Here is a 12776-nt window from a genome sequence, read left to right as displayed (position 1 = left end):
AAAATACTTTTAAGACTTGTGGTAATTCTATGAGTGGACAGATGGATGACTTGATGTTCTTGTTTGATACATGTGGTAATCTGAATTCAATATAGGCAATACATTTTTTATGGGCAATGAGTGTCATATTTAGGTCTACAATAAAAATAATGTTTCCTCTTAGGTGGGGGAATGGGCTGGTCTCTCCGAAAGTGGACCATACCACTGTACGAGGCACATCAAGTACATCCGTATGTGCGAGAGATTGGACTGCTCACAGGTTACAGACCTGAGCGCGCAACACTCAGGCAATGTCTGGCCAGTCTCTTTCAACCCACCAACGAAACTATCAATTTCTGGACACATTTTGTAGCAACATGGTAAGTAAACTTTCCACTTAATTGAACTTCATGGTGGCTAATTTTCAGTCATTTTTTGATCAGCTAAGCATTGTTGGAATAAAACTTCTTATTAACCATCAATGTCAATATATGTACATTACACATTTGTATCGTATTTATGTAATTTTTAACATTGTATGTAAAAGTAATGTAAGAAAACAATCAATTACCAGATCGTACTTTCCATAATTTACAAATTCAAACCAATAAGATGCAAAAGTCTAACTAATAAAGTATGTAAGTCAATTTATTTTAGCCTTTAACTTTTAATATCTTTTAAGACATATATAATATTTTAATTTTATTTATTTAGGCTACCAGTAATGTGTTCAATTTATAAATACAATATGGACCTGATAATACTAAATGTAGTGAAAATGTTTGTCCAAAAAAGTATGTAATACATTAAGGTGCAATAAAAAAAGCATTCACCTACTGATAATAAGAATAATATGAATGAGATATTTAATAAAACGTTTTACTCCAATTTCTCTTCCCCACATTTTCCCACTTTCTCTTCTTTTTTTTTCTTCTCCTGCAACTTCAGCTAGACCAATTCTTACTTTTAGTTTCAGTCTATCATATTTTCTGTACTCTTATTATTTCTCTTTCTTGCTTTCTCTCTGCAGATAATACCTTATTCAAAGTAATTCTAAACCATTTTTAAGACATATTTTCCTTTTTCACTATTATTATTATCATCATCATCATCATCATCATCACCATCATCATCATCACTGTTATCAATATCATCATCACTATGCCTATTGCTTATTTATAAGTCACAAAGGTTCTTCACTGTTGAACAATATTACACCAAAGTCATGTTCAGCTAGAATAGTGCTAACTCAGCTATTAATATTTGATGAGTTTCAGCAGCTTGAGAAGCTGAACTATCTGATTCATAAAACGTCTGCTGTGTTTATAAAGAATCACACCCTTGTTCCTTCGCTAAGAGAGCAGAGGAAGTGCAGCGATAAAAAAAAATTCTATGAAAAATGGCGGCCGCTGTCACAGTGAAGCTGAAGTGCTGTTGGTTAACAATACATTCCATGTTATTGCTGCTTTAACGCTGTCCCAACTTAACACAACCCAAGTTCCATTACTAGTATAAAGAGTGTTAACCAATACACGGAAAACCTTTGGTGAATAGGTAAAGGACCTAAAAAGAAGTTAATGTAAAGATATAGTCAATTTTGTTTATTTCATATGGTTTAGTTTTTACATTAGTAGGTCACTATTAAATCAGTACACTAGTAAAAAAATAAAAGAGGATCTACTCATTATTGCCACCTGGCAACTGAAAACAAGGGATAGTGGAAGTGTCGAGATGCATGATGGGACACAACATTTTTCTCGTACTGTTAGAATGATTTCAAGTCAGCAATTCCCTAATAAATGGATACATAATGAGACACCAACATCCTGGCCTGTTTGTTTCCCTGACCTCAATCCAGAGGTGCAGATACAACAGACACCTGAAATATGGGAGAGAGTAAGACAGTCCATGATGCGGTTCTTAAAAGTCTGTATTAGAACTCATTCTGAGCACTATCTGTATAATTATGTATGAACTTTATAAACGAAGATGTAAAAATGAAGTTGTAATAAACAAACATGTATGAACTAAAAAGTGTCTACAATTAAAAACAAAGCGAAATTGACTGTACATTTACATGAACTTTTTTGCTTCTTTTTAGGTCTTCTATACATTCCCCAGAGCTTTTCCACATATTAGTTAACACCCTGTGTAAGTTTTAGCAATAAATTATGCCTAGTAGTTTTAGTTTTTCTTTCAACATAATATGGCCACTTCTGTGGTCTAAGAGTAACGAGCTTCTGATCTAAGGCTGCGCTAGGGCGCAGTTTGAATCCCCACCAGTAAGGCAAATTTTATCAGATACCGTCATTTCCCATAACTATGATCCTGGAACACAACTATGATCCACGATACAACTATTCAAAGAACATTGTAGAAGTAACATAGACCGTTCGTAAATAGCTGTAGTGACAGCAAAAATATAGATAAACGCGGTACTACGTCAGTGGCGGCTCGTGATCATTTTTGTTTGTGGGGCCACAAATTTCACAAATTTTGCGGTATACGTTAAATAATGCACCAAGATTTTTTTTTTTCATTTTAGTTCATTGTTTCTGCTTAAAAATTAGTTCAGCACAATACAACTAAAACTACCACTCATTACTGCAGCACCATCATATGTTTGAGCTATGAGTTTATTTTCTAAATTGAAAGGTTGTAGACTTTGTTTTAGAACCTCGCTCAGATCGTTAGCCGTGCGGTTGTTTACCTCTCTGAAAGAAAGAAACCTTTCCACAGGTTTGCAACCTTTTATGTATCTCAAAATAATAATAAATTGGCTTTTGCAGGTTAAGTATGTCTGTTGTTTCGTCAGCCTGCACAACAACAAAATCTGGTAAATTTAAAGATACGATGGAAAGGTATGATGTCATTGATGACGTCACAAGGTAGTTATCGCCATGTTTTTTTATTCACGATTATTTATATAGGCCTATTATAAAGTTAATGCGATTAATTTAAGTGTATATAGTATTTAGTACTCACCATTCTGTTTTATTCATCATTTACTGGTACTTCGACTATTCCTCGAGTAGTATACAAACTTTTGGACTTAATTTCTGCTTGCCGTATCCTGGGTACACTTTCGCGATGGCCCACCGATAGGAGTTTAATTATTTCTCGTTATTACGTAACAAACTTCTCTACAAAAACCGAAGTAATCACATACGGTAACTGCTTAAGTTAGTTTCACAACTAGTTATTTCTAAAGTTATTCCATGAAGCTAACAATATAAGAACGTTTTGCAGAATTGAAAATTTACACTCTTCAAACCAAGTATTTTTTGTGATACCAGTCTTTTTCTTACAGTTACTGCACTACAGTACGAAAGGGAAATTCACTTTTGACGATCGTTTGTGAGTTTTGTCAATTGTTTTTCACAATGCACATAATTCTTTGATTCTTCTAATAGAAGTAAGTTACGGTACATTCGCTACAAAACTAAACACTTTGTAGTGATGATATAATATCTATACACGTTAAAGTCTGTTGTATATTTTCCTCACATTGCACTGTTTTACTAGCACTCGCGTCCGTACTCGAAGTAATGTCTGCACATTATGAATGAGTAGGAATTTATAATCTCTCAACCTATATTTAATAGGCTTATTACGTATAGCGCCATCTATTGTTTTGTTTATAGACTATTATCATATAAATAGTCATAATTCTACAGATAGATGATTTTGGCCGTTGATTTGGAACTTGTTTTCTTATCTTAGTAGCTAAAGTGTTGGACAAATAATGAAATGTAAAGGTTCTTGGATCGAATTCAAACGTCATCAATGACATCATACGTTTCCATCGTATCTTTAAATTTACCCAAAATCTGTAGAATTAATGTTGTTTCATATCTTCGATGTATACCTACATCATACATACTGTCTAATAATTCATTTTGTATAACGTGTAAAGTATATTTGTAGATCCCTGATTTTCGTTCTGAACCCTCAGTTATAATTCGTGAATTCCGCAAAATACTAAAGAATCAGTTACTCTTGCTAGTACAGGATGCGTCAAAAACACCAGACGGTTTTTGAAATGCAATACAAATCATACCCGCTGAATGTCGCTGCTGAAATGGATGCCTTTATGTTCTTTATGTTTTGGAGTTCAGTTGATACGGAACGTTGGTCTACTGAACACCGCATTGCTGCGTAGAGTTGTTTATCAAAACAGAGCCCGTTACTGCTACGCAGCGTGGGTTTCGACTGCAGTTTGATACACGTCATGCACCTAGTCGCAATATCGTGGTATTGTGGGTACGGTGCGTTAATCATGTCCACTGAAGCACTCTTCCACCTCTGTGGATATGTCAACAAGCAGAATTACCGATACTGGGCTCCCAACAATCCTCAGGAACTGCATGAACGCCCACTGCACAGTGAAAAGATGACAGTCTGATGCGGAATTTGTTCGGATGGCATCAATGGGCCTTATTTCTTCGAGGATGAGGAAGGAACAACAGTTGCTAAACTCCGAGCGTTACATGAACATGCTGGAAACGCCTCTTCCGAATTTCGTCCGTGGTCATCGTAAGTGGTGGTTCCAGCAAGATGGAGCAACAGCTCGTACAGATAGGATCTCCATGGCCATTCTTAGAAGATTGTCATGCAAACGAAGAGCGACAGCATGTCGCCGAGTTGACGCCCGGGACTACGACGCACTGCTTCCCGAACCCGTTCCACATTTGCAGGTGTACGAGCCGAACGAGGATGTCCTGATGGCTTGGTATCCTTAATTGACCCCTCTGTACGTCATTTTGCTACCCACAGTACCAAGGTATTGCGACTATAATCTTTTCGCTGTAAGAAAAATCCTAACATAAACAATACGGTAGCATGTGACTGAAGTGAGGCTTCATTGGCCACTGTTTGGCGCCATAGATTCTCAGTACATGTTCCCGCCCACTGTTGTACATTCTGTTTCATGTTAAACAATTCCCGTTACTCGTCAAGTAGGCCTAACCACACTACTATGCATTCATTTGCTTAGGAAACATTTACTTTATAATTACTATAATTAAAAGTCACATAACTTATTATATACATTTAAGACTATTTGTTTTTTCCGCTTTTGAGAGGGTTTCCACTCTTATGTTTAATAACCACATACACCGAGGATGCAGAAGCCACACGTGCTTACGTGAACAACTACGAGCTCAAGTAACACCAGCTTGTTACAAGAACAGACTGCTTTGGTATTACTGTTTGTATTCATCCGCGTTCATAGTACATAACAAAATATAAAAGTAGATTTTCTTTTACATAGCGTTTTACATATGAGTGAAGTTATATGTTTCATTGTATTTAACAACTAGAATTCAATTTTTTATATTCAAATAATATGAGATGATAGTTTCCAAATACGGACTATACTTTCCTGCGTCGTGTGAGTGTTTCGACTGTGAGCCAATCATGGGTCTGACAGCCACGTGCTTGTGTTTACATTAGGATTTTTCTTACAGCGAAAACAGTACCTATAGGTGCATGACGTCTACAAACTGCAGTTGAAACTCATACTGTGTAGCAGTAACGGACTCTGTTTTAATAAACAATTTTACCGCAGCAATACGGTGTTCAGTAGACCAACGTTCCATCTCAACTGAACTTCAAAACGTACACAACACAAGACACCCACTACAGCAGCGACATTCAGCGGATCTGATTTGTATTGCATTGCAAAAACCGTCAGGTGTTTTTGACGCACTCTGTATATGTCTGTTTTTTGTGACCGTCGATAGCGAACATTGCACACCTCGCACCATGGAAGTTGAGCGCTAAAGTGATTCAAGTTGTGGGGACCTTTGACGCGGGCCCAAGCTCACAGTATTTAGCATCATACAATCTTTGACGTTTTACTGACACACATTGCGCCATGTTATAAAATTTACTGAAATAATTATGAATACAGTGCACTGTCCTGAACAAAATTTACGCATTTTAAATGCAAAAAGAAAATTGCTGGGGAATGAAATATTGGTAGGGCACGGCCCCGGTGGCCCCTAAGGACGGGCCGCCCCTGTACTACGTTATGGAGTACAAAATTTGAATGGTTGTATCATGTACCATAGTTATGTTCCAGGACCATAGTTATGGGAAATGACGGTACTGTAATTCCATGGTGAAACCATTTCATCATCACTGATCCCATTGATGCTAGATAATCACGTATTTGATATAGCATTGTTAAATAATAATATTAAAGAGATATGTTTGGAAGTAAATCCCGATATACAAAGTATATGATTATGTCTCGTGATCACAACATAATACGAAATGGAAATAAAAAAATTGGGAATTTATCTTTTGAAAAGATGGAAAAATTCAAATATCTTGGAGCAACAGTTAACAAATATAAATGGCACTTGGGAGAAAATTAAACGCAGAATATGCGTTATAACTCGATTGAGAAGCTTTTGCCATCCAGTCTGCTCTCAAAAAAGCTAAAGTTAGAATTTATAAAACAGTTATATTACCGGTTGTTCTGTATGGTTATGAAACTTGGACTCTCACTTTGAGAGAGGAACAGAGGCTAAGGGTGTTCGAGAATAAGGTGCTCAGGAAAATATTTGGGGCTAAGAGAGATGAAGTTACAGGAGAATGGAGAAAGATACACAACATAGAACTGCACGTATTGTATTCTTCACCTGACATAATTAGGAATATTAAATCCAGATGTTTGAGATGGGCAGGGCATGTAGTACATATGGGCGAATCCAGAAATGTATATAGAATGTTAGTTGGGAGGCCGGAGGGGAAAAGAGTTTGAGGAGGTCGAGATGTAGATGAAAGGATAATATAAAAATGGATTTGAGGGAGGTGTGATATGATGATAGAGACTGGATTAATCTTACTCAGGATAGGGATCGATGGCGGGCTTATGTGAGGGCAGCAATGAACCTCTGGGTTCCTTAAAAGCTATTTGTAATAGTAATAATAAATAATAATCTATAAAAAAGCATAGTGTCTGAACAGTGATCTTCCACTAGATTTTTCGTCCGTTATTCTATTTTACGAGTACTGCATTTTAAGTATTTTTCTTCCAAATGTCGAATTCAATTATTGTTGTCATTTATTTTATGTTGAATAGCTCTAATTATTTCGTATATCTTCATTCTATTCTATAAAGTTTTTTTGCACTTCTCAAAAATCTCATCTCCACAAACTGCATTTTGATGTTCCTACTCTTCAGTTAAAGCCCAAGCACAAGTCCTTATAAAATATTATACACGTTTCTCACCCTTTTTATTAATTCATTATGTAATGTATGTCTTTAAGAAGTCAAAACTGTTTTATAACAAAGTGCAATATTATGTCTACGTAAAAGACGACGTTTTGCAGCACTATTTTCCATAGTATTATAACACCGTGGAGAAAGTTACACAACACAGAACTGCACGCATTGTATTCTTCACTTGACATAATTAGGAACATTAAACCTAGATGTTTGAGATGGGCAGGGCATGTAGCACGTATGAGCGAATCCAGAAATGCATATAGAATGTTAGTTGGGAGGCCAGAGGGAAAAGACCTTTGGGGAGGCCGAGACGTAAATGGAAGGATAATATTAAAATAGATTTGAGGGAGGTGGGGTATGATTGTAGAGACTGGATTAATCTTGCTCAGGATAGGGACTGATGGGGCAATGGCAGGCTCATGTGAGAGCAGCAATGAACTTCTAGGTTCTCTAAAGTCATACATAAGTAAGTATTATAACATTGTACTCGATTTTCCGCAGGTACTTTGTGAATGAACTACTCCACCATTATACCGAAGCAACAGACTTAAACAGACTGGGAGCTTTCATCGGCTATCTCTGCACTGCCACTGCGTGTCCACTGGTTTCCTGTCTCGCACATGCCTTCGCTGGCATGTCTTTACAAGTCTATGTCATCTGCTTCTTAATCGACTACTCCACAGTCACTGTGTTGAGTTTTGGAACTGGAGTTCTGTATCACACATACTGCTTCCCATATCAGTTTGAAGACACCTGGTACATCAATTTAATTACATGCATAAACATTAAGATATTTTAACACTATTAAGATGTTCATATTATATTACAAAGATACAGCACAACTACTGAAATAATACCGTACATCAGTTTAGGAATATGTTAATTTAAATAAAGTTACATCTGTAGATCAGATTAACTCCATATGTAGATGAAATTATTGGGGATCATCAGTGTGGTTTTAGGCGTAATAGATCGACTATTGATCAGATTTTTTGTATTCGACAGATATTGGAGAAAAAATGGGAGTATAAGGGTACAGTACATCAGTTATTCATAGATTTCAAAAAGGCTTATGACTCGGTTAAGAGAGAAGTTTTATAAAATATTCTTATTGAATTTGGTATTCCCAAGAAACTAGTTCGATTTATTAAAATGTGTCTTAGTGAAACTTACAGCAGAGTCCATATAGGCCATTTTCTATCTGATACTTTTCCAATTCACTGCGGGCTAAAGCAGGGAGATGCACTATCACCTTTACTTTTTAACTTCGCTCTAGAATATGCCATTAGGAAGGTTCAGGATAACACAGAGGGTTTGGAATTGAATGGGTTACATCAGCTTCTTGTCTATGCGGATGACGTGAATATGTTAGGAGAAAATCCACAAACGATTAGAGGAAACGCGGAAATTCTAGTTGAAGCAAGTAAAGCGATTGGGTTGGAAGTAAATCCCGAAAAGACTAAGTATATGATTATGTCTCGTGACCAGAATATAGTACGAAATGGAACTATAAAAATTGGAGATTTATCCTTCCAAGAGGTGGAAAAATTCAAATATCTTGGAGCAACAGTAACAAACATAAATGACACTCGGGAGGAAATTGAACGCAGAATAAATATGGGAAATGCCTGTTATTATTCGATTGAGAAGCTTTTGTCATCTAGTCTCCTGTCAAAAAATCTGAAAGTTAGAATTTATAAAACAGTTATATTACCGGTTGTTCTGTATGGTTGTGAAACTTGGACTCTCAATTTGAGAGAGGGACAGAGATTAAGGGTGTTTGAGAATAAGGTTCTTAGGAAAATATTTGGGGCTAAGAGGAATGAAGTTACAGGAGAATGGAGAAAGTTACACAACACAGAGCTGCACGCATTGTATACTTCACCTGACATAATTAAGACCATAAAATCCAGACTTTTGAGATGGGCAGGACATGTAGCACGTATAGGCGAATCCAGAAATGCATATAGAGTGTTAGTTGGGAGGCTGGAGGGCAAAAGACCTTTGGGGAGGCCGAGACGTAGATGGGAAGATAATATTAAAATGGATTTGAGGGAGGTAGGATATGATGGTAGAGACTGGATTAATCTTGCTCAGGATAGGGACCAATGGCGGGCTTATGTGAGGGCGGTAATGAACCTCCAGGTTCCTTAAAAGCCAGTAAGTAAGTAAGTACATCTGTAGATCATCACTTACACAATGTTATTTTGTATGGAAGTGAAGTCTTGATTATGAATAACAGAGACAATTAAAATGATATTGGGCTTGCATAGATGATGTTACTTCTGTCTATCCATTTCCTGTGGCGAAGCTTTAGGGTAGGAAGGGTAAGCTGAGCTTTCCCAAACATTTTCGAAGGAGGGACAAGATCAATTTAGAATTTAGTTAATTAAATACAGGAGCGTTTCCGCGTTTCGTTCATCTTTTAGCGACGTAAATCATGGCCTAGATCACTATTTCCGAACCATGCCTTCAGCCAAGCTTACCCAAAAATTTTGTCATGCTTCGTTACTGGTTACTGGGCTTTACCAGGCCTGATTATAATAGGAATGTAGTAATTTGAGAGATGTTGGATGTGCACACTAAGGTGAAAGTGAAGCCATTACAGTACTACATGAAATTAGGGTGACCAGACGTCCTAGATTTCCCAGGATTGTTCTGGATTTTAATGGTGTGTCCTGTGTCCTGGATTGAGTTATATTTGCCCCGGAATGTCAAAAAGATTGGCAAAATACATTCCTTTGCTCATTTCTGTGAAATTATTTTAAAAAATTTATTCCTCATTTTTTTGAGACCCTGTCTAATCTATTTTCAATGTTGTCGTCAACACCACTTGGCACCACCTAATGGGGTGTATTGAAATAAAAACGATAACAGTATAGTATGTATTAGGTATTATAGAGTATCTTTATTCTTTACTCTCTTTGGAAGTTGATTTATTATTGATAAGATTTAGATTTTTTCTGTATAGCTCAGGCTGAAATATGACATTATTTTTCAGACTTCATCAATAATTCAAAGGAAATTTCATAATCAAACAAAATTGTAACAAAATTAAAAGTTAAAAACTTTATCACAAATGCTTAAAATGAGAACCATTCACAGGCAAAAATATCCCAGTCTATCACGAAAATAGTCCACTGTCTACCTCACAGTTATACTGACTGTTCCGTTCCATCTCATATCAACAATGCATAACAGGACTTCCATTTGTTATGCAACCAACAAACTTACATGCTCACTTGTTGCTTTTGTTGACTTTGTAAGATTCAATGCTAAATTTGTGATGATGACGATGATTATTATTATTATTTACATATTTTAGTAAATTTACAAGTCACACTGCCTAAGCCTAGTTAATGATGATGATGGACATGAATTTTTCAGTAATATGATTTTGCAATCGTAATTACGAACATGAAACATGAAAGATAAAATGGTAACAAAATAGTGTTTTGGAAAGTGAAAAACAGAATAAAAAATCAGAAGACTGAAGTTGTCAACAAGACAATAGAACGTAAATTACTCAAGTCACAGATATACGCAGTAGTACATGTTATCTGATCAAGGAATATTTTAACACATTTTTATACCATTGCTACTATCATGTGCCCGAAGCAAAAAAGGGCTAATATCACCACATGTGTATCATGAGTTTTTTTTTTTGCCCACAGGTATGCTCACTGGTTCTTGATGATATGCTTCTTGTGTTCAACGATATGCACATTGATCACATGTTCGTCAAAGCTTCATCAGCATAGCAGAATTCAAATAAAAATGAGACTAATAGCATTCATTGTGCCTTACATCTGGGACACCACACCACTTGTATATCGATTTGCAGTGGAAGATGGAATCTTCAATACACCAGCCTTATTTCACTTCCTGCAGTTTGTTTTTATAACACTTGCAGGTTTCTTTTATGGTACACATCTTCCTGAGGTCCTAGCACCAGGAAAATTTGATCTAATTGGTATGTAGCATGTATATAACAATATGTTAATTGAATGACTTATTTGAAAGTAGGCTAATCCACAGATCAAAAGAAAAATGTTTAATGTAACTTATACCTCTTATTCTTTTATTAATAGGTAATGGAAAAGAACATGAGTTAGTCCATAGACTTGTTTTCCTCAATATTATTTTTATTATGTTGTTGTTTTGTCATTTGACCTCTTGCACTCCAGTACTTTTCAAAGATATTATCATGGCCAGCCACTGAAGCACAGATTTTGAGGTGTTCTGAATCCATGTCTTGGTCTGAGTTGCACAATGGGCAGATAGGGGACTGATATATTCAAATGGAAATGGCAAGTTGTAGCCGATTTAAGTGAACATCATATTTTAACGTTTTGGTGGCTACTTCATTCACACACAACCCCCAGAATGTCTGGAGGACCACACCTGCTGTTGGTTGACGGGTCCACTGGACCTAGCTGGGAGATCTTGTTGATCACCAGCTTTCCCTCCTTAAGCCACTGGAGGACGATTTTAGTGCCATAGCAAGTCAGCACTAGGAACAGAAAAGTAGAAAGAGGAGGAAGGAAAGGGAAATGAACCCCTAGGCCTCGAAACTTGTTATTGTGAAATGTTTTTATTATTTCAGGGTATATTTATGAAATATAGGCCCATTCGGTATCTTTTGAAACCTACCTGCACATAAGGGGAAGAAAAAAGTGGACTGAGAAGTTTTCCTCCCTCGCTACACTTTGACTTGCTAGCTAGCTACCTCATTTGCCCCCTCCATAAGGTTCTTGTTATTGGCTATGGCGCACGAATATATTTGATTTCACGATATAACGGTTAACCTGTAGTAATGGTGGTGAAGCTTCTTTTTAGTTCGTTATTTAATAATGCTGTATGAAGTACTAGGTTTGTAGATGGAATTGGTGATAGCAAAATGGTACTTGGCGAGACAAGGCCGAGGATTTGCCACAGATTACCTGCTGGGACACACAACACTCGAGTGGGGAAAGGGGTGCGCCAGGGGAATCCTGTCCGATTTTTAGATATTTTTTTTAGGGAGAGAACAACACAAAAAATTCACAAAACTCCTTTTTACATGAAGGAAGAGTAATTCTGTTAAATCACATATTATTGAAACAATAATTTATGTTTTCAACAAGTTAAAGTAGACTACTATTGAAGAATTAAAACTAAAGTAACCGACTTCTGAAGAGTTTCTATAAATGTAATGTTTCAATTAGGATACTGCTATACAACAATTAATTAACCTACTTAACAATATCTGCATATCAATTTTTCTTAAAATATATATTTTCAATATTTTCACTACAATATGCCTGCATTTCTTTTAAAATTACATCTTATTTTTTATTTTTACTGATTGTAAGACTGTTATTAAGCATATTTATAAAGTGAGAATTTTTTTTATTTCTCTAGTCCAAGTAATATTTCAATTTCAGTAACAAACAAGTTTGCCAGACATTGTAATAAAATTTTCTTAGCTTGTTTCCTTAGTACTGTATTTAAATAGTATTCCAACATTCATTAAAATACTGACAAAGAGGGAGGGCCCTGACAAATGTTTGTGGGT

At 36.2% G+C, this 12776-nt stretch overlaps 1 protein-coding gene across 4 annotated transcripts in view; it reads left to right on the top strand.

The window, feature by feature from the left end:
* LOC138694779 (membrane progestin receptor gamma-like) overlaps window positions 1–12776 on the top strand; it is a 60345-nt gene that overhangs the window by 38389 nt on the left and 9180 nt on the right. For all 4 annotated transcript variants that reach the window (XM_069818841.1, XM_069818840.1, XM_069818839.1 and 1 more), the window contains 3 exons: window positions 164–359; window positions 7721–7975; window positions 10894–11192. In XM_069818841.1, coding sequence (XP_069674942.1) covers window positions 172–359; window positions 7721–7975; window positions 10894–11192 — 742 coding nt within the window. In that variant the 5' untranslated portion in view covers window positions 164–171. The remainder of the gene's footprint in view (window positions 1–163; window positions 360–7720; window positions 7976–10893; window positions 11193–12776) is intronic.

Source organism: Periplaneta americana, chromosome 2 (genome assembly GCF_040183065.1).
Source record: "Periplaneta americana isolate PAMFEO1 chromosome 2, P.americana_PAMFEO1_priV1, whole genome shotgun sequence".
NCBI lineage: Eukaryota > Metazoa > Arthropoda > Insecta > Blattodea > Blattidae > Periplaneta > Periplaneta americana.
Note: the sequence above shows the minus strand (reverse complement) of the source record. Positions and strands in the feature narration are given on the sequence as shown.